The sequence below is a fragment of the Miniopterus natalensis genome, chromosome 2, assembly GCF_054644295.1.
Source record: "Miniopterus natalensis isolate mMinNat1 chromosome 2, mMinNat1.hap1, whole genome shotgun sequence".
In the NCBI taxonomy this organism is placed as follows: Eukaryota; Metazoa; Chordata; class Mammalia; order Chiroptera; family Miniopteridae; genus Miniopterus; species Miniopterus natalensis.
In genome coordinates, this window is record NC_142082.1 from 80,820,506 (window position 1) to 80,842,893 (window position 22,388).

At 34.8% G+C, this 22,388-nt stretch overlaps 1 protein-coding gene across 7 annotated transcripts in view; it reads right to left on the reverse strand.

Moving 5' to 3' along the window:
• Nucleotides 1-1,018: 1,018 nt before the first annotated feature.
• ZC3H13 (zinc finger CCCH-type containing 13) overlaps nucleotides 1,019-22,388 on the reverse strand; it is an 86,598-nt gene continuing 65,228 nt past the window's right edge. For 5 of the 7 annotated variants that reach the window (XM_016219530.2, XM_016219531.2, XM_087814359.1 and 2 more), the window contains 8 exons: nucleotides 21,519-22,074; nucleotides 18,009-18,112; nucleotides 16,470-17,669; nucleotides 15,312-15,827; nucleotides 12,695-12,847; nucleotides 11,217-11,417; nucleotides 7,705-7,868; nucleotides 1,019-1,870 (listed from right to left, as the gene is read on the reverse strand). In XM_016219530.2, the coding sequence (XP_016075016.2) occupies nucleotides 1,700-1,870; nucleotides 7,705-7,868; nucleotides 11,217-11,417; nucleotides 12,695-12,847; nucleotides 15,312-15,827; nucleotides 16,470-17,669; nucleotides 18,009-18,112; nucleotides 21,519-22,074 (3,065 nt within the window). In that variant the 3' untranslated portion in view covers nucleotides 1,019-1,699. The remainder of the gene's footprint in view (nucleotides 1,871-7,704; nucleotides 7,869-11,216; nucleotides 11,418-12,694; nucleotides 12,848-15,311; nucleotides 15,828-16,469; nucleotides 17,670-18,008; nucleotides 18,113-21,518; nucleotides 22,075-22,388) is intronic. The other 2 variants (XM_016219533.2, XM_087814358.1) reach the window with 1 other exon arrangement.

Consider the following 22,388-nt stretch of genomic DNA (forward strand, 5'->3'; position numbering starts at 1 on the left):
TAAATCTTTATGCTACAGAGAACAATATTGTCCACTATAATCAGGAAGTAGTTTCTTAAAGGGTATTCATTCTCCAGGGTCATTAAAAATGTTTACCTTTCCTCTTTTCTTTACTCAAAACATTTACTAAATGGAAAAGGAAATGATACCAAGAAAATCAATTTTTTTTTCCAGTTTGCAATTTTTCTTATACATGCTTTCAGAGTTATTTAAAAATAAGACCATTTCCTCTGCAAAAATTAAGTGTACAATAAATGTTTCTTGAAATAAACAGAAATTCTGTTACCACTGAAGAAGAGGATACAAAACTACTGAGACAGGTATCATACATAGGCTTACAGTTTTAACAAAAAATTGTGAGAGGCAATGACCAAATTACAATTTTGATTGGTTTCATTATAATTATTTCTGTCTTCCCTCAAATTCTGCAGCTTGGAGTCTATTTCAGATTCTTTTTTTTTTTTTTTTAATATATCTTTATTGACTTCAGGGAAAGGAAAGGAGAGGGAGAGAGAGAAACATCAATGATGAGAGAGTCATTGATCGGCTGCAGCCCACAACTCGGGCATGTGCCCTGACTGGGAATCGAACCCCGATCGCCTGGATCCTAGGCTGATGCTCAACCGCTGAGCCACGCCTGGCCGGGCTATTTCAGATTATTCTAATAGTCTATTTCATGAGTTAAATATTTACATACTGAATAAAGCAGGTATACTATTAATTTTTACAAGTAAATGATTTTACATATTATAGGCTGGAAGCAGTGTAATGTAATGAGGTTATAGCTCTGAAAAAACTGACGGTAGTATTTTAAAGATCAGATTACACAGGTTTGTTAACTCTTGGTTTGTTTCAAATATGACCTGAGCTATAGTTGAAATACATCTTATTTACAGTTGTCCAATAATAAGGACTTAAGCAGTAAAACATGTGAAGTATGAAGCATGTAATGTTGGTGATAAATGTTTCACAACGCCAGGAATAAGGTTACCGAAAAGCAAAATAAATCTAGAGCAAGGAAAGGGAAGAAGGTACATTTATTAAAAATAAAAACAGTAGACAGTGTCTGATAACAAACAAAACCATTTAGATTCCAAATACATTCAATATACATTGAACAATGCAACATTGCAACAATGCACATATATTTAAAAAAGCCAAAGACCTATTAAGTAACTCTTTTAGAACTTTAGAAAAGGAAGTGTTTTGGCTCCCTCCTGCTAAAGGGCTGCCTACAAACACAGCATGCAGGACCTGCGTCCCCTTTCAAGTGTTCTGTACAGCACATATTGCACAGTGTGTGCATTCATTCCGTGAACACAGTTTCTGAATAAAATTGCAGTTTCTTTAGGAGTGATCCAGAACATGTGAGTAGCTCCATTCAATAAAAATCTTCATAGGCTGGAAGAGCAGTGACTACCATTTTCCCAAACTTCAGTTTTAACAAAATGTACAAAATAAACTATTAAATCTAGATGCTTTCACATTATTTTGCATGAATACTGATTACTGTGTAAAATCTTGAGTTAGCCAAAACTAGTATCTTTAAATTTTACATCAAAGTTCTTCATTCTTTTAGCATGGCTGATAAATGTTTTCTGCCACTGTCACTAATAATGCTTCTGAAACCAAAGAACTGTGAAAAAGAATATGCACTGCTGAAGAAAGAAAGTACCAAAAATGTCACTGAACGTCACTCTTAAGATACACACAGTTCCTGTTGGACGCTGGACTGTGAGAGTTTATTATCTTCAGTCTTTTCATGTCCTGGTGCATGGCAAGTAGTTTTCCGCTTAAATAATCGCAGACTCAATCGCAATAATTCATTGTCTACCATTGGAGCATTGGTGTAAGCCTGTTTTACTGTGCCCTATGTGGAGAAAAGAAAAACAAATTTAAAAAAATGTACATTATTAGCTGACAGTAAGAAAGGTGAACTTCTAACAAAAATATGAAAGTTACAAGAAAAATAACTATTAGCTGTACTGGATATTTAAAAGCAAAAGTTGGAAATATTTTCAGACTTGAGGAATCTTAGGAAAGAAAGCAATCTCTAGAGGACACCTGGTCTAACTTCTTGCTTAAGGTAGGAATCTTCTCAACAATCCCTGACAGATAACTGACTAGTTTTTACTTCATTTCTAATGAGAAAAACCCCCACACTGTACATTCTATGTTGAATACTTCTTCCACGTGTTGAAATAAAGAGCTCTTTTATGGAGCTGCACACTAACTCAGTCTTACTTTTACATGATAATCTTTTCAATTCTCTAAAGAGAAGCACTGAACATTCCATATTCTTTACTGGTATGTTAATGCTCCGTAAGATGTGGGCTCTAGAACTGAACAAATCTCCCTTGTACTAAAATGTATATCTCTATTATTGTAATTTAAAGCTACATTAGCATTTTTGCCAGTTACTGTCATAAAATTTTGTTAAATATTCTCCAACCATGTGTATAATAAAGTAAGGTTTGAATATCTCCAGCATTCTGCCATTTCTCTTCTTGCTAGGATGCTTAAAGGAACAGTGTGGTTCTTTGATCACATCTGCATTTATAAAAATATTTTATAAGTTGTGATACAGTAAAATTGACTTTTTATGTACAGTTCTATGAGTTTTTACTCATGCATAGATTCATGTAAGCATGATCATAATCAGAATAGAGAGGTTTCATCACTGAAAAAAACTCCCTTTGCTGCCCCTTTGTATTCACACCTTCTTTAATCTCTACCCCTTGACAACCAATGGTAAGTTGTCTATTATAGTTCTGCCTTTTCCATAACATCTTATAAATGGAATCATATAGTACTGCACAGTGTGTGCATTCATTCTGTGAACACTGTTTCTGAATTCATTGTATGAAGGTGCTACTGTTTATGTATTAGCCAGTTCAAGAACACTGGAGATTATAAGTAGAGCTGTTATAGACTTTGTGTACAGGTTTTTATATAAACATAAGTTGTCATTTTCTAAGGTAAATACATAGCAATGGGAATGTTGGGTAAGTATACATTTAACCTTATAAGAAATAACCAAACTCTCTTCCAAAGTAGCTCTACCATTTTGAATTCTTACCAGTAATATATGGGGGTTTCAATTGCTCTGCATCCTCACCAACACTTGATATTTTCAGGGTTTGTTGGGTTTTTTTAGCTCTTTGTAATGGGCTGTTAATAGTATCTCAGTGAAGTTGTAACTGCTTTCCCTAATAACTAATAATGTTAAACACCTTTTTATGTGCTTTTCAGACATGCATATATCGTTTTTGGTGAAGTGTTTACTCAAGTCTTTCACCCATTAAAAAAAATTGGGTTGCTTGTTTCTTACTGTTAATTTTTGAGTTCTTTATATATTCTGGATACAAATTCTTTTTCAAAATGTGATTTGCAAATATTTTCTCCCAGTATACCTTTGCATTATCTATCTCTGTCATAGAATAAAAATTTTAAACTTTAAAGATCATTACCTCAAAATAAAAAGTTCAATTAAAAAACAAGTGTTTTTAAAACTCTCTCCCCCCAAATGACTGGTCATATTTGTGTGGGTCTATTTCTGGACTCTGTTTTGTTCCATCGATCTAAGTGTCTATCTCTTCACTAATACCACACCATCTTGAGTGCTGTGGCTTTACAGTAAATCTTAAAATTGGAGAATGTGAGTCTTCCAACTTTATTAATCTTTTGCTCATCAATTAAATAATTATTTTGGCTATTCTAGTTGCATTGACTTCCCATGTAAATTTTAGAATCAGCTTGTTTATGTCCACAAAAAAACCTGCTGAAATTTTTACTAGAATTGTGTTAAATCTGTAGATCAACTTAGGGAGAACCACAATCTTAACTATATTGAGTCTTCCAATCTATAAACACAATATGTATCTTCATTTATTTAGGTCTCCTTTGATTTTTTTTTCATCAGTGTTTTGTAGTCTTCAGCACACAGATCCTAAACGTTTTGTTAGATTTATACCTAAGCCCTTCATTTTGGGGAAACTGTTGAAAACAGCAATATATATATTTTTTCATTTCAGTTCCCAGGTGCTTGCACTTATATACTGCTCATATACAGAAATACAATTGCCTTTTGCATGCTGACTTTGTATCCTGTATCTTGTTACCTCACTTATAAGTTCTAAGAATATTTTTGGTAAATTATTTCACACTTTTTATACAGGCAATCATATTGTCTGTGATTAAGAGTTCTATTTCCTTTCCAATCTGTATGTCTTTTATTTCTTTTTCTTGCCATGAACACGCTAGGACTTCCAGTACAGTGTTGAATAGGGATAGTGAGGGTGAACATCCTTACCTTGCTTCTGATCTCTGGGGGAAATCTTTCAAACTTTTACCATTAAATATTATGTTAGGAAAAAAAATTACGTTAGCTACAGAGTTTTTGGTAGGCACCCTTTTAAAGTTAAGACTCCTAATTCCAGTTAGGTGAGAATTTTTAGTGTAAAGGAATGCTAAATTTTGTCAGATGCTTTTTCTTCATCAACTGATATGGTCATGTATTTTTTTTCAAGTTTATAACATTAAATCAGCCTTTCATTCTGAAGATAATCCACACTAGGTTGTGGTGTCGTATTCTTTTTATACATTGCAAAATTTGATGTCCTATTATATCTGAGGATTTTTATGTCCATGTTCATGAGAGATATTGATCTGCAGTTTTTTCCCCTTGTGTCTCTGCCTGGTTGCAATATCAGAGGCTTGTTTGCCTCATAAAATGAGTTGGGAAGTATTTCTGCTTCTTCAACTTTCTGAAAAAAATTGTATATAATTGATGTTTTTTCCTTAAATGTTTGGTAGATTTTGCCAGTGAAACCATCTGGGACTGCAGATTTCCTTCTCAGGTTTTTAACTACAAATTCAATAAAAATAAAATAAAAACAGACAGAACACTACTCAGGTTATCTATCACTTCCTGAGTAAGTTCTGGTAGCTAGCAGCTTTTAGAGGAATTGATTCCTTTCTTCTAAATTGTCAAATTTATGTGCAGAGTTGTTTATAGTACTTATCCTTTTAATATTTGTGAGATCTGTACTGATATTTTGCCTTTCATTGATATTGATAACTTATGTTTTCTTTTTTACTATCAGTATGGGTAGGAGATTATCAATTTTATTCATCTCTTCAAAGAATCAGCTTTTGGTTTCATGAATGTTCTCTAGTGTTTTTCCAGTATAAATTTTATTGATTTCTGGTATTATTTCCTTCCTTTTGTTTGCTACAGGTTCTGTACATTCATCTTTTTTTTTTTTAAATCCTCACCTGAGGATATTTTTTCCACTGCTTTTCAGAGAGAGTGGAAAGGAGAAAGACATTGATTGGTTGCCCCCCCCCCCCACTCTCCCCAAAAGGGGCAGGGGATTGAACCTGCAACCCAGGTACGCACCCTTGACTAGAATCACATTCGTGACCCTTCGGTGTGTGGGCTGATGCTCTAACCACTGAGCAAATTGGCTAGGGCTGTACATTCTAATAATACAATGCAGCTAAGTGTTCTCTTAGTATCCTTCACCTATCTCTTCTGATATGTACTATAATTTAGATACTTTAAAAATCATTCTCCTAAATATAACCATGCCAATTTATGGAGGTCAAATGATTTTATACTTCCTTTTTGTTACCTGGTACCACTTACCTCCTTTTCTGTACTTTTATAGTCATATATAATTTGAAGGTTTTTGTTTGTTTTTAGCATTTTTCATGAGCTCTCTAGCATATGAAATAGATTTTTTTTTAGTTATGTCTCTTCTTTTTAGCTTTTGTGCTGATATTTTTAATACTGAGCAACCAGAAAGCTTTCAATGCTTTCTTTAGATGGCTCATTTATGTCATTTATAATGTGCCATTATAACTTTTTATAATGTGTCACGTGCTATATTAATGGCCTGTGCCCTGTATGAAGGATTATAAGGTTCTGAGCAATGGTTCTGAAGAAATTTTCAGGGGTATTTTTGGTTATCAAAAATTTTGAAGCCACTATGGCATATCAGAGGAGGAAACAGAAAATATTATAAAATATTTTTTAATAAAAAGGGGCAGGCCTTGGCCAGGTGGCTCAGTTGGTTGGAGCATCCTCCTATACACCAAAAAGGTTGCAAGTTCGATTCCTGATCAGGGCACATACCTAGGTTGAGGGTTTAATCCCTGGTTGGGGCACATATGGGAGGCAACCAATTGATGTTTCTCTCTCTCTCTCCCTCTCTTTCTCAAATCAATAAAAACATACACTTAGGTGAGGTTTAAAAAAAAAGAAATAAAAAGATGCAGGATTCTGATCAGATTATAAACCACACAGTCTTTCTCAATTAGGGTTCCTTACGTGAACCAAACAGAAAATGATTTGAGTGATTATTATTATTTTGTTAATCCTCACCAGAGGATATTTTTTTCCTTTTTGGGGAGGGGGAGGGAGAGGGGGAGAGGGGGAGAGAGGGAGGGGGAGGGGGAGGGAGAGGGAGAGGGAGAGGGAGAATGATGTGAGAGACACACATTGACTGGCTGCCTCCCGACTGGGGCGGGGAGTAAACCCGAAACCCAGGTATGTGCCCTTGACTGGTAATCATACCTGTGACCCTTCAGTGCTCGGACTGACACTCTACCACTGCTCAGTGCAATAATCACTGGCTAGGGCAAGTGATTATTTTCATTTGAATACCAAGGATGGTATAACTAGTACCATTTTTGATGCATAAGAAGTTGATTCATTACATACAGGCTTAGTGCACGAGCACTTGATTATCACAGAGAAATTTCCAGTTGAGGAAGGCTGCAAGGAGAGATTGAGCATTTAAGCTATAGAATAAAGAGTAGTAAGTACATATTGAAATGGGGGTGCAAGAGAGAATGATTGTAGGAACTCTGTCAAAAGCAATTTTGCGTCAGGCCTTTAAGCAGAGATGGCTTTAAAATTCTCCTATTCCTTACATCTGTTTCCATTCTAATCTTTAGAGATGAGTTCATTCATCCTCCACAAACCTGAGTAGTTTTCTTTAATGAAGTATTCTTTATTCAGCAACGTTTTCCTTAATGTTCCTGAGTAAAAAGCTAACAAAAAAGTAAATGTTTCTCTAAATTTTTAGGACCTACTTCTATTTTGTCATACTACCAGGTCCACCAGATAACACACCACCCAATAAAAATTCCAGTTTCTTAACTTTAAAAAGCCTAAAACGTTTTCAATTTCTCATAATCAGATTTCTTCTAAATCTAATTTCTACTTCTCTTGTATTTAAATTCCCTTTATTCTTCTCAAGTAAATGCTTACATATAATCACTTGTATTTATTTCCTTCTCTTCCAACTTGATACACTCTCAAAAATACTATTTCTACAAATACTCTCACCATATTCTGGGGAGTTTTCCTTAACCCTAAACTTAAATAAATTGCTAGTATGTTTTATTATCTAAGAAACTTTTCATAATGAAATGAAAAATATTTCACAGAAATAGAGTATTCTACACTTTCTTTATACATCAAATAACAAATTGGTTTCAACACAAATGTCCTATTAAAGTAAAATTAAAAGTATTATAAATTCTAATAGAAATATTTCTTTTACATCTGTAAAAACCTAAAAAACCAAATTCATAAAAACAGATGAGCCCATAATCTCACCTTAAAGCAATCAAATGAAAAGTATGCGATTTATAATACTCAACAAACACTTTGCATTTGTTCTAAAACAATACCTTCTCATTTTTAACAAGTTGCTTTCGGATTGCAGAATCCCGTCGGAAGCACAATGCTTTACAACACGGTCCAAGATTACTAAGAAGACTTGCTCTCTCTTCTTTTCGTAGTAATGCAGCCATATTGAGAGCCCCCAATTCATGTTCAAAAAGATTGTCTGTATCTTTGAAAGAAAACCGAAACAAAAAAACATGCATTAAGTTTTCTTAAAATAAAAAAAGTATTACCAACTGCTTAGATGAATATTCCAGTCTGTATTTTATCCAAGTTACCAAAATTGATGAAAATTATTTTATATTAAAGGTGATATATTCTCTGTGAAAGTCATTCAACGTGTACTTTTGTTGCTAGTCTGAAACAAAAATAAATATTCCGACAGCCACTTTAAGTTTAAAATATAAGAAAAGCAGAATCGGAAGCAAGAATTTAGACACTGAGTACTAACTATGACTGGGAAGAGAAGTTCAAGTTAAGAATTAGTGAAGTTAAATTCAGAATATTGCATACCATCAACTACTACTCAAAGTTCTAGATTTCAGGGCTTTACTATAGCAAGACTCAAATGTAATTATGTGACACAGTCTGTGACCTTTTAAAAAACTAGTTAGGAAGTGATTAGGTGTCAGACAATATGCAAATTTTATCCTGGACAATATGCAAACAAAATCCTGGACAATGTATTAAATAAAATCACTTAGTTTTAAGTCAAAACTGCAAGGTAAGGAAAAGTACTTAAACTTTATAACAGAATAGAGTCAGTCAGTAATCAAAATAAATTACAGAAGAAGTAATAACTTCAAAACTAGCATTCTAAGAGTTGGCTAAGAGTGTCAAAGGTATCAGTTACTGCTTCTGTAACAGCATGATCAAATAGATTAATGTTAGAGCTCACAAAGGAAAGCAGTAAATAACACTTAAGTAAAAGAAAACAGACACATTTGATTGAGAATAAATGAAACTGTATTAAATATTTCATTTTCATTTTCTGAATTGCAAAGAACAGTGATTAGATAATTTAAAAAAACCTAGTCTCATACAATATACCTAGTAAGTCATATACATATAGTCAATAGGTATATAACATAAGAAAAATGTAAATTAATATAAAGAAAACTCAAAACTAGTCCACAAACTCTGGTGTCTATGAGAACTATCTGAGGAGCTTTTTAAAACATAGTGCCAGGGTTCTACCACCACATCTACAGAACCTCCACAGCTGGACCAAGATACCTTACAGGAAAAAAGGCAGTTCCTCACGTGATTCAGAAATACAAATGTCTGAGCCAAACAATGACAGCCATATATGCTTAACCATTAAAACACACCCACACATACATATTAACTACCATTCCATTATGGATACAAATATGGAAGAAATTTGCATCAAATTCTGCCATCCTTGAAAATTGCTCATTAAGACAAATTTCTTTGTACTGGAATCCTTAACACATACTTGCCAACCTCCCTAGACAGATTTAAATACATACTTAAGTAAAAGTAAAACAAAGGAAACAAAATAATTGGGAAAGTGTAGCTCAAAACAACTTAATCAGAAAACCTAGACAAAAGCAATTTAAATGTCAGTATATAGTTGACCCTTGAGCAAGGTAAGAGCTGGGGTGGGGAGTGCCAAAGCACTCCATAGTCAAAAATCTGCCTATAACTTTGACTCCCCCAAAACTCAGTTGTTCCTTGGAATACACAGGGGCACTGGTTCCAGGACCCCCCCCCCATACCAAAATCAGAGGGTGCTCAAGTCCCTTATATAAAATGGCATAGAACAATGCATCCGTGGATTCCCAACTGCAGATCAAAAATACTGCTTTTCTACCCGAGATTGGCTGAATCTGTGAAGCAGGGACATAGTGGGCTGACTGTATGTATACTGAAAAATCCAGTATAAGTGGACCCACACAGTTCAAACCTATGTTGCTCACAAGTTTTATGCTTTAAATTAAGAATTTCAGGTTCTTAGAATATTTTTAAAAATTACATATGGAGTGGGGATATACTTTCCTTGGTACTGGGGCACAGAAAAAGACCCAGTAAAATAGAAAAAAATGAGTATCAATTATTTCACAAATATTTATTGAATACCTACTACTTGTCAGGTAGTTTTCTAGGCAATGGCATGATTAGAAAGAACAGATCATTAGATGCCGGATATAGCAGTAAACAAAACAAAGTTCTATTTCTTAGAAAACTTAAATTCGGCATTATATGTCAGTTCTCTAACAAAGCTAGCATAGCTAAATATAGGACTGACTGGTAAAGAACAATCAAATCCCTCTCAACAGTGTATATTTTCATTACTGAGATTAAGCCATCATTAAGTCAGGGTCAAACTGTATATTACAGCTAGCAAAGTCAAACCAGATTTAAACCTGAAATACCATTAGCAAAAGTCACAGGAGTCAGTAACTTTAGAGGTGGATAAGACCTTAGGGTTTCATTCCTTCATTGTATGCCCACGGGAGTTACTTGCTTAAGATCACAGAGCCAACCAAATGCAGTAGAGAGAGTAAGGCAATACACCTAAGACTTTGGTTACTTGTCAGGTTAATATACATTCACAATTATAATTTATATATGTTTCCTACATATACATTCTATGTTTACTGGAACATATTAAAATCAAGAGTTTTACTGATCATGAGAGCAGTTGAAAGAAAGGACATGGATTCATGAAACTCTTAAAACAATTTTTTCAATTTTATATTAATAAAAAGCTTAATTCTTTTAAGTAAACTTTTTTACTCTCATGAATATGATATAAAATAATGTTGCTTTCACCTTTTACCTCCTTTCCTTCTTTTATGGTCCCTCCTCCTTTGTGTCTTGATAAGGTCTAAAATCAATGTGATGAAAATTTTCAAACTAAAGAGAAGCAGTTAATATTTACTGAGTGTTACTATACATCAGAAACTGTTCTAAGTGTTTTACTTGTAATAACTCATACGTTCCTCCTAACAATCATATGAAGTTGGTGGTGTCATTATTCCCAGCTTAAGATGGTGACACTAACACAGAGAGATTAAGTAGCTAGAAAGTGGTGTGCCTATTGGAATCCAGACCATTTGGCCTAGAGATCCAGTTTTTAACAACTTTGTTAAAGGTTCAACCTACACAACTGTATTTGGGTAGAATTCCCCATTTCCCAGGAAAAGGGGTTGTCAAGACATACAATTTGCTTAGATAAGGAAATATCTAGTTTACTTCCCTAGGCTCTGCTTCATTTAGCCCTGGGTAAACTACTGAGTACTTTGTTCAAAGTAATTTTGATACAGAAAGATCACTGTGGTATGTTTACAACTTTTCTGTGAGCTTAACTTTTTCTCAAAATAGATTTTAAAAATAAATTCTCACCATAAGAATTAAATAATGAATATAAGTGGTTCCTCAAAAAAAAAAATCCAATATTGTAAGTGCTACATAAGAACAGACAGAATCCTTTTCAAAGGCATCTTAGTAGTTATAGCACACAGTATATAATCAAAGTAGAATGAACTACCTTTGGGTTTTTCTAAGAGTCTCTGACATGTTTCTTTGACTTTGGTAAACAGTTCAGAACCGGCCAACTTTTTAGAAATGCCAACTCTTAGCATAACAGCTCCAGGTGTGAATTTTAAGAGTGCAGCTCCAGGCTCTCGTGGTTCTTTTGGATGCTTTGGCATAAGACCAGACCAATCCACATCTATTACATCTAATGGATCTGTAAAAAGTTAAAGAACAGGAATTTTTTTTTTTACACCAAGAAATAGTATTCTTTTTATCTAGACAGAAATATAAATTGCGAACTACAAAAAACCATTAAATAACAAGTACTTCAAACCAAAAATGTTATATTCTTAAGATGAAAGCTTTCTATAAACACTAATATTTAGAATCTAAGGACCTTTACCAAAAAAACACAAAAACCTAAAAACACACACAAAACTTTCTCACCAGAAGAAAACAGGCAAGCAAACAAAAACCCAAGCAAACTCATTCCTACAAATAACTCATTAAATTGCTTGAGAGATCCCAATGAAAGAACTCCATTATTTCACTAAGAATAATAGGTCTGACATTTTGAAACTTGGTATCAGAATTCTTTCACAGGTTAAATCTAGGAATCTCATTTGCATGCATGTGCACACACACATGCATGCATACAAATTTTACTTTTTAAAAACAAATAATTATGAAATTACTTTATAAATCAAACAGCTTCTCTTATTAATACTGACAAAGAGCAGTTGAGCAAATGAACAAAATAATGTTCTATTTAGAAATACACAATAGCCAGTAATAAGGATAACAATCATACATACCGTCTACATTAGTAAAAAAAAATCATAACATAGAAGAGCAAATTAAGTAAAAATAAAATGTAATATTCTACATACCCAGACAAAACAAAGACCCTCACTATGATAAAAAAAGACAAAAACAAAAAATTGCTATTAATCAGACTAATTGGGGTGACTAACAGAGTCAATAGAGTAAGCTCTGGCAAGGCTATAAGTGAAATAATTACTGAATTTAGAAAATTGATAGAAGTATATAAGCAGTGTTCAAATAAAAGTTCAACTATTATAAATTTCTGAGCAGTTGTTTCAAAAGTTGGTTTATGGCACCATAGTTGTTAAACTCTGCACCATATACCTACTATCTAGAACACAGCCAGACAATCAGTACTATTTGGTCAGATTTAAGTTACATAAAATACGAATCTTAAACTCTGGAAAGGAAATCTTACAATTTTGCTCTTTTAAATGAGGCCTTTCTCAATTCACAGGCAAAGTCTACTTAAAAATGAACACAGCATTTTTATTGACTATAATTACTGACTATACTTTTCATTTTATTGGACTTTCAATGTTAATTAAAACATAAAGGGGAAAGTTCTAACTTTTATTCAATTCTTACAGCATGAGAGGGAACAAAAATATATTCATACCATAAATCACATAATTTTTGTGTTCAATCACCTCTGCAAATGATTACCTGGCATCTTCTCCTCATCCTGCTGGTCCTCCCTCTTTTCAGCATCACCTGCCAGAATTTCATCTAGTTCATCATCACTGATTGGCTCATATCCTTCTCCAGCACCAGATCCTAACGAGTGTACATCATCTAACTTGGATTCATCATCTCCTGCTAGTTAGAAAAATTAATTTCATGTCAAAGAGAGAGTTAGAGGAAAGAACATCTAAGTCAAACCAAAGATGGAGAGGCTGTGCCACTAAAAAAATTAGAAAAGCATTTTTTTTCACTTGACAATGACATTTTAAATTATTCAAAACACTTGAATAAAGAAACCTGGAAAATATAACTCAATCAGTCAAATTTAATTTTAATGGCAAGAACACAATAGGGACAGCCATATCAAACTAGGTTATAACAGTTAAAATATGAGAAGTAAAAGCTAACATATTAATGTTAATTATATAACATACTAATGTTAATTTTATATAGTAAAACTTCAAACTTTTGGTGTACAGGACGACACTCTAATCAACTGAGCCACCTGACTGGGCAAAACTCACTAGGTTTTAAAAACTTGCAAACTTATTAAAAAATGTATTTGAAACTTAAATCTTAGTTCATAATACTTAGCTCATATAAATGAGGTGAAAATGTAAAAGTGCCATTAAGTCTCCCCATATCTCTCCATTCCTCTTCCCTATTCCAATGTTATCCTTTAATTAATGAACATAATTTTATAAAGAATGCTGTAATACAATTTTAACGTATTGTTATTAGTACTACTGGTATATATTCTATTTCTTGATTTTACTAACTTTAACTGCCTACTCCTGGTTAGTTGTGAACTTAAATTATCCTAAAATTACAGAGTACATTTAATGTTTCATTAGTTATCAATATACTGAGTTTACAACACTAGTTTTCAAAATGCAACAGTATGCTTTATAAAAGTTTGCAGCATATAAAATATAATAAACTATGATAATTCTAATCACTCTAATAATTTTCTATTCTATTAAGTTCTAAAATAATCTCCCCATACCCCCACCAATTCACTTATATGGTAACCAATTTTAATAACTTAATTATATAAACATACATCTAAACAAGTGCAAATGATAGGATTTTTACTTTTTCAAGTTTATCCAACTCATTTTCCTACTTTAAGTGAATAAAATGTTTCATCTCACAGTAGGTAATTCACATATAAATTTACCTATGCTATGTTATCAATGACCACAACCAATGAATGATACAGTTTTAAAAATGGGTCACAGAGAACTATTATAATCATTAGTTCAATTATGTACCTCCATTAGTAGTATGGCTCACAAACTATATGCTATCTGAACTTAAAATTGAGAGGCAAATGTAACTGAAGAACGTTGAAGTAGAGTGTTTTGGTAAAGTCGAGTAGAAAAAATATGTAACAGATGGCATATCGGAATATTTAATCTGATAACCAAAAGATGTAAGGATGTTTAATTTTAAAAGAATATGAGTTTTACTCTGGGCCCAATGCTACAATATGGCCAATAAAATATTATTACTTACATACTAAATATTCCAGAAGTTTCTTTGGGGGCTTGAAGTAGGCAGGTTATGTCAGAACAATGGCATAAGCACTGGTATCAGAACTAGACAGTGCCATGAAGGCAGAATTTCCAGGAGAATTCTCAGGGAAGCCATAACTATTGTTACCTAGGCTATAATTCACCAACAAATAAAATGTAGGGCATGTATGTACACGCAAAACACATTTTCATGTATCTGACACTTATTGCATCCTTGCTATAGTACTGATGATAATAAAATGAAAAAGAAAAGCTATGGTCCTTTAAAGGAATACAGTATAGTGGAGAGAAATACAAATAATTATAATAGAGTGCAAGGATGCCATAAAAGATGTATAAACAAAGTGCCATGTCATTTTCAAGAATAAGGGACTTTAGCAGAGAAGGCTTCTTAGAAGAAATAATCCATAAACTGGGAATTGAAGTTTGAGTAAAAAAAGAAGATAAAAGGGAAAAGCTCCATGAGACAAGCAGGTGCAAAGAAGGCCCAAGCATATAGCCCATTCACAGAATGCGGAGGCATGAGTCAGTCTGTATAGTAGACTTGGGGTGAAGGACAGACAGTGATGTTCCACACAGCTAAAGCTGTCTCTGAGTGAGCTAAAGGGCTGATGTGGACTTTTCAGGGTTTTTCACTCTAGGAATGGGGAGTGCAAATAGTACTCTATAGTCAATCTGCCATTAAATGCAATTTCAGGTAGTGTTAGGTTCATATATTTGTTTTCAACTGCCCTAGAAAACAGGAACCACTAACAGTTTTTTGAATCCTTTTCTGAACCAAGAAGTCACTTCAATTTTTATGATTTCTTCTATTTAACATCTACAGGCACTGTATCTAAGTAACCTTTTATTTCATTTAGGCTTATGTGAACCAAGTCTGCCTTGGTAGTAATATGAGGGGAATATATTTTTAAAATATATGACTTTGCCTTATAAAATCTATTTTCCCTAAAAAACAACGGAGTCAGTATACGTATCAATAGGCTACCTTTTAAAAGAAAACATGTTTCCTATGAAATCTGAAAAGAAATGGAGCAGTGTAAGAAAAAGGTGTGACTCACCTCCCACACTCTCAGTTCTTCCAGCTTTATTTATATCTTCAAATCCCTGTACAGATGCTAGATCTTTATCCATTCGTTCTTTATCCAAAGCTACAGAGTCTCGGGAAGTGCCTTCTAAGTCTCTTTCATGGTCAGTCTCCAGTTTTGCTTCACTGCGTTTTATAGACTCCATTTGAGAAGAACTTTCAAAAGTTCTGTCTCTGTCTCTGTCCCTTTCCATGGAATCAGAAATTAGTCTCTCTCTTTCCCTGTCCAAGTCTCTCCTTTTATCTCGTTCTCTCTCTCGTTCCCGTAATCTATCTCGGTCCCTGTTCCGTGACCATTCTTTATCAACATCTCGATCCCATTCTCTCTGCCTTGTGTCTCTCCTCTCTCTTTCCCGCTCTCTATCGTGCTCATACCTATCACGTTCTTGAAGCCTATCTCTGCTATCAAATGACCCAGATCGTGAATGAACCTGTCGATCCGACTCAGGAGAACTTCTTCTTGAACTATGGCTTCTTGAATCCTGGCGATCTAAAATAAATGTATCATATAGAAAGAATTAACATGATAAAATGGAAGTAAAATGCTTCATTTTAGGGTCCTTTAAAGCTTACAATTTATCTTTTTCTATATTTATTCCCACTATCCAAAGAACTCATTTAAGGAAAAACTGATCTCTCAAAGTGCTAATTAAAATATGTAAAACATGCTTCCTTGTTTATTTCCACTATAACCACAAAATATCTTCAAAGAAATAAGTATATAAAATGATTAAGCATTAACAGAACTGATCACTTCATTATCTGATCTCTTCCTATCCCCCTACTTTATTTTCTATGGTCAAAAGAGAATGAACTGGCAGCTGGAAGAGCAGAAAAGTTAAAATTTTAGGCATCGAAAATGGAGTTGAATACATAAGCCCTTTCACCAAGGTATACTATTAAAATCTTGATATTAAGCAGACTGACATCACTGAGTGTACCTTTATTATAATCTTGATAATCATGTGGTAACAGGTAATATTTTGGAGCGATGGTTAAACTTGTATTTTAAGTTCCTTGAAATTTAGAGCAGCGTGTAAAGTAACAAATCTAGCATTTACTTTAAAATTATAATTTGTATAAAATATGCTAACATAGGAAATACCGGCTAGATTATAATTCAATTTATTACCCGAAGAAGTACTTCGACTGGGTTCTCCACGCTTTAATTGATCAATCCTTGATTTTCTCTCTCCTGAGACTTCCAAGCTTTTTGTTTTTTCTCTGTCTCTTGAGCCACTATGCAGTACTCTCTTTCGACCACTTTGGTCATCTCCACTTCGATGGGCTGAATCATTGGACGGGGAACGTAGACGCCCAGATGTATGACTACGATTACTCCGATTACTCCCAAGGCTGCTACTCCTCTTTTGATCCACTGGCTTTCGATGTGATGCCTCTTCTATAGTAACATGAGGTGCCTCTACTTTTTCCGCTCGTGTTTTATGGCATTTTCTATGAGAGTCTTCATTGGTATTGGTGAGGGTGACAGAAGTGGAAATAGTGGTGGCACATGGGCTGAAGGTGCTGAGAGCAGTAGCAGTAGTGGCAAGAGTAGCAGAAGCAGATATAGTAGGAGCTGTAGCCACAGGAGGAGGAGGAGGGGGAAGGGAAGATGGAGAGGGAGTCCTTCCATGAGCAGCAGCTATGGCAGCATGCTCTGGTTCTGTCATCTCCGCACGGTCAGGCACATCTTCATCAGACCAGTCACTAAACGCTGTATCTTCTTTTCTCTGAGGATCTTCTATAGTCAAATCCTTACCATTGGAAATTTCAACCAACTCCTCTTTGGTTGTTATAGGGGGAGTCCGGGGACCTCTTTTCTTCTTACTCTGATGGGCTGTTTCTTCATCAGAAATATCAGAATCACCTCTGGATCTCTTATGTTTTTTTTCAACATTTTTCTTCTTCTGACCTTTTTTTGGTGAAAATACTTGACTATCTTCAGATGCTGTCTCTGTGTTACCCCTCTCTATTGTAACATCATCCTCTTTCTTTTTCTTAATAGGTTTCTTTTGAATTTTTGTTTTTTTCCTGCTTTCATCATGAGCTCCATCAGATGTATCATGGTCTTCGGATGGGTGGTGTCCTATCATGTCTTGTGCGCGAATTCTTGAACTTTCTGTGATTTCTGTGTGGTCTCTCTGCTTATCCACAGAAGAAACTTTCTCTTTGAGCTCTTGCTCTTCATAGCGCCTTGAACTCTCTTTTCTTTCTGGTTTTCGATCTTCCTCTTTCCATCTACCCTGCCTGTCTTCTGGAAAGTGTGAAGGACTGAGAGAATGAGATTCTTGAGGTCGTACAACCTGGCTCAAGAGTCTGTGTCTTTCATCTACACAAACAAATAAAAGTAGTCACACTTTCACTAAGTTAACAAGCTTTCATCTTACATATAAATAATAATAAACCAATCTTTTATTTTCATTTTAAAACTTGAAAAATGGCAATAATTTTAGTAAATATAAAAATATTGTTTTTCCACAAATAGTAGGAAATGAGAGTGCCATTATGATAAAATGACTGTATTTCTAACACATGCTTTACTCACACAGAAGACATTCAGAGGCAGTAGAATAAGAAAAAATTTAAATCTGAATTCACCACTTCCTACTAATGGTCTCATGGTTACAAATGAATATGAATAAAGAGACACAGAAAATAGACTGCTTACTTTTATCATCTCCACTGTTGTAGTTGTCACTGTCAGGAGAATGTTCTCGTCGGCGCTTAGGTGACTGACGAGGGCTAGGACTCCCCTCATTTCTATAGCGTTTCCTAAATTGGACAAACAAATGTAGTTTATAAAATTCCAGGAGGTATAAAGAGATTTCTTTCCTATGTTTTTTACTATTATTTCTTCACTATACTAGAATATATAATTGTAGGGTAGCAATATTGTCAGAGCCATATCATAAAAAGGGTATTTAGCATCTTTAGTAAAATGAAGAATTTCATTTGCTACAACTCACAATTGTGAACTTAAAATACACGGCAACATATCTTCCTTTCTTCATTATACATGTAGAATCACTCAACTGAAAATCACTAGATATCAACGCCACAAGGAGGAAAAATACAGCAAAGGAATCAATATATTCATGAACCCTCTACTAAAATTTAATAATTTTACACTTTTATACTTCATGTTGAGAAGCCAAATGAAAAAAATATTGGCTTTAGAGTCAAAAAATGAGTTAAACTTATAGCCATGTTACTTATTATGCAACCTTAGGTATGTTCTTTAAAGTCATTGAATTTTAGCTTTCTCATCTGACAATGGGGGGGAAAACAAGGGTCCATGCCATGAAATTGTAATGAGGAATAAATTAGTTATGTTATAAGCCCAGTGCCAGGCATGTTGTATAAAAATCAGTTTCTTTTCTCTTCTTAGGACTAAAGCACTTGCTTGGTGACAAATTAATAAAATAATTCATATGTTCATTACATTTCTCATTCTTTGTTGAACTTTGAGTAGTGATTTATATCTCTGGGGTACTTAAGTTATTCTGGTGTTTTCCTACATGTTCATTAAATTTTGACCACCTATTTTTTATTAAGTTTGTTAATAACTACTATGTTCAAAAATTGAGAAAGATTATAGCACAATTATTTCCTTGATAGCTCATTTTTATAAATGAGCAACCAGGTGGAGAAGGAGGTGGCCTCAGATGCAGTATGATAATTCACAAACCCAAGCTTGTGCAATTCATTATCTGACGTGCCTCCCATCTTCAGGCAGTACACTTTTCCATTCTTTGAATCTATGTTCCCCATTGATTTATTATGACAAGAGAATGTTGTGAAAGTAACACTGTGTAAGTTTGGAGTTAGGGCTCAAGAGGCCTTGCAGCTTCTGCCTTTGCCTGCTTGGTATGTTTCTAACATCATGTGTAAAAGCAGAGTTTAGGCTACTGGTGGATAAGAGTTCATGTGAAGGAGAAATGAAATGCCCTAACTAACAGCCAGCAGCAATTGCCAGACATATGAGTGAGGCCATTTGGATTTACTGAGACCCAAGTGTAGAGCCATACTGACTGTAAAAACATGACTGATCCCAAGTGAGACCAGTAGAACTGCTCTGCTGAATCCAGCCAGCCAAAATTGTTAATCCACAGAATCATGAGCAGAAAAATTGTTTTAAACTACAAGAGATAACTGATACACTAGAATAAAGTGAAAATTTAAGACACGCAAAAAGAATTTAATTTCAAAGCAATATCTACAGAAACAAAATTAAAGGAAAATAAATACTATGGCAATTCTGTAAACTTTCTATATATCGGTGGTTAAAAAAAGTGCTAGATAACCTAAACTACTGAGATGACAATACAATTGATGAAGACATCAATATATTAACCTCATATAAGTAATTACTGAGGTCCTTGTTAATGCTTGGACTGTCTAGCCACAAAAAAAACCCAGAACACACAAGAAATTTTTGCTATTAAAAGCAGAGAACAGGAGCATGGAAAAATATTAATCAAAGCATAGGAATGCATATTAGATAAAAAACAGATTTCAGAATTTTAATATTAGAAGAGAGCTAAAGAGTTCAGAGGAGATAAGAGAAATAATATGTATTGTGTGCCTTCATGTGCTAAAGGTAGTATATGAATTTTATGTTACTGTAAGATTTTTTTTTAAAAATGAGGGTGCCCTGGCCAGGCATGGCTCAGCAGTAAGTAAAATATATCTTTATTGATTTCAGAGAGAGGAAAGGAAAGGGAGAGAGGGAGGCAGAAACATCAATGATGAGAGAGTCATTGATTGGCTGCCCCCTACACGCCACCGACTGGGGATCGAGCCCGCAACCCGGGCATGTGCCCTGACCGGGAATCGAACCCCGATCGCCTGGATCCTAGGTTGACGTTCAACTGCTGAGCCATGCCTGGCCAGGCAAGATATATTTAAAAAAAATAAAAAATAAAAAATGAGGGTGAACTACAGAAAAATCTTGGCTGCATATTGAAGAGGAGTCAGGACCTAGTGGAAGAGACCTCCACTTCTGTGCTATGTTGTTTGTCCATAACCATAATCCATAATAGTAATGATGAAAAAGTCTAAAGCAGGGAGTCTGTCTTTATCAAGAGGCAAATGGGCTAGAGGTAGAACCAAAGAAATTGAAAATATATAAAATATTTCTACAGTTTGTTTTAGCAAATGTAACCATACTTTTTTCCAAGTTAGTATTTTTTACAAAGCAGTTAACTCTCAACAAGTTTGGTTTTGTGCCTGTAAAACCTCAAAAACAACCAATCAGAGCCCAAAGTTCTCATGGCTGCAGTGATTGGCTTGGCTCCCCCTGTCTGCCCTTCAACTAATGAAAGCCCCAATATAGAGAGGTGCTAAGCTGACAGGTATAATTGTGGGGCTGTTTTGAACATCATTTGGAGAAAACCTTTCTGAGACTGGAACTAGTACAGAAGAAAACAGTGGAGGAATGGAGGTATACCATTGAGAATGTGGATACATCAGGACAAATGAAAGGTAACTCAAGATTTCCCAGATACTTGAGCAAATAAATTCTTTCTGGTTTAAAAAAAAAGGGGGAGGGGAGGGAGAAAATGCCCTGAGGTATATTTATGAAATAAGAACACATTTTTGTCCCTAATTACCTCTATACTCCACAGCTCAAGAGAGGATACCTCCCTATCTCTCACCTATGCAGTGGTTACAAAAATTCCCTCAGTTCTAAGACACTATGAATGCTTCAGTAGCCTGGAGATAGTGAATCCAGATGTTTAGTACACAAAATTCATGAAGGATTATTAGGAGTAGCATAGGTACTATCTCTTGGTAACCAGTCAACTCCATTAACTAATTATAAAGTGGATGTGATGGGATACAAGTTTGATGATTCTATCACTTTTATGCTGGTTTCCTGTTAAAAACAAGTCTAAAGCAGGCGAATAAGCCAATGTGCTATCAAAAATGTGATTTAAATAAGAATAATTAATTATATCCCCTGGATACAGAAATATAAGAAAGAAAAAACTATTATTTTTTCCAGATGATTCAAAAAATTTTAAACACCAAATTATATAATAAAATTGAAATACAGAAACGTGTGGAGAGGAAAAAAATTAACAAGATATCAGGGGCACACGAAAAGCATTAAACAAAACTTTCTGAATTCTTTACTAAAATGTAACTTAAAAAAGTAATTCACAACCACTCTTACTTTGATTTTCTCTCATCGTGTCCATCTCTTAGACTCCTGTCTTCTCGGACATCTTCCCGCTTTTCTCTGCGGTCCTCTCGTCCTTTGTCTTTGTCTTCCCAGTCCCTCTGACGCTCTCGTTCTTTATCCCTTTCTCTTGCTCTTTCTCGTTCCCGCTCTCTCTCTCTCTCCCTCTCCCGCTCTCGCTCTCTCTCCCTCTCCCTTTCTTCTCTCTCTCGCTCCCGTTCTTTTTCCCTATCTCGCTCCCTCTCTCTCTCTCTCTCACGATCATGGTCACGATCTCTTTCTCTTTCACGATCTCTCTCTTTTTCTCTTTCCCTTTCCCTCTCCCGTTCCCTAGCCCGCTCTCTTTCTAGTTCTCTTTCCTTTTCTCTTTCGCGATCCCGCTCCCGCTCCCGTTCCCGCTCTCTGTCTCGTTCTCGTTCCCGATCTCTTTCTCTAGCCCTTTCATCTCTTCTATCATCCACTCTGTCTACTCTTCGTTCCTCTCTTCTTTCATCACGCTCAAGCTCGTCATTCCTTCCCTGATGTCGAATTGGTGAGCTTGGTCTTTGATCTACAATGAAAATCAAGTTTTGTCAGTGATTAATTTGACAGATATCCTATTAGTAAGACAATATGGCAAATCTTAAATTTTATGTGTATAGGTCACAGTGGCAATAAATGTCAGGTACCATCATTACTTTTAATTTAATCATTCAAATAATCACCCCTAGATGTTTAAAAATATTTTTTCTTAAAGGTAATTTTTAGTTGCCCTCTAACTAACATGTTTTCTGCTTCCCATCAATCTCCCACCCACCTCCCGCTGATCCGCCTTTGATCTTTCTCTGCATGCTCCCTACCCTACCTCCAGCCCGCTGCTCCAAC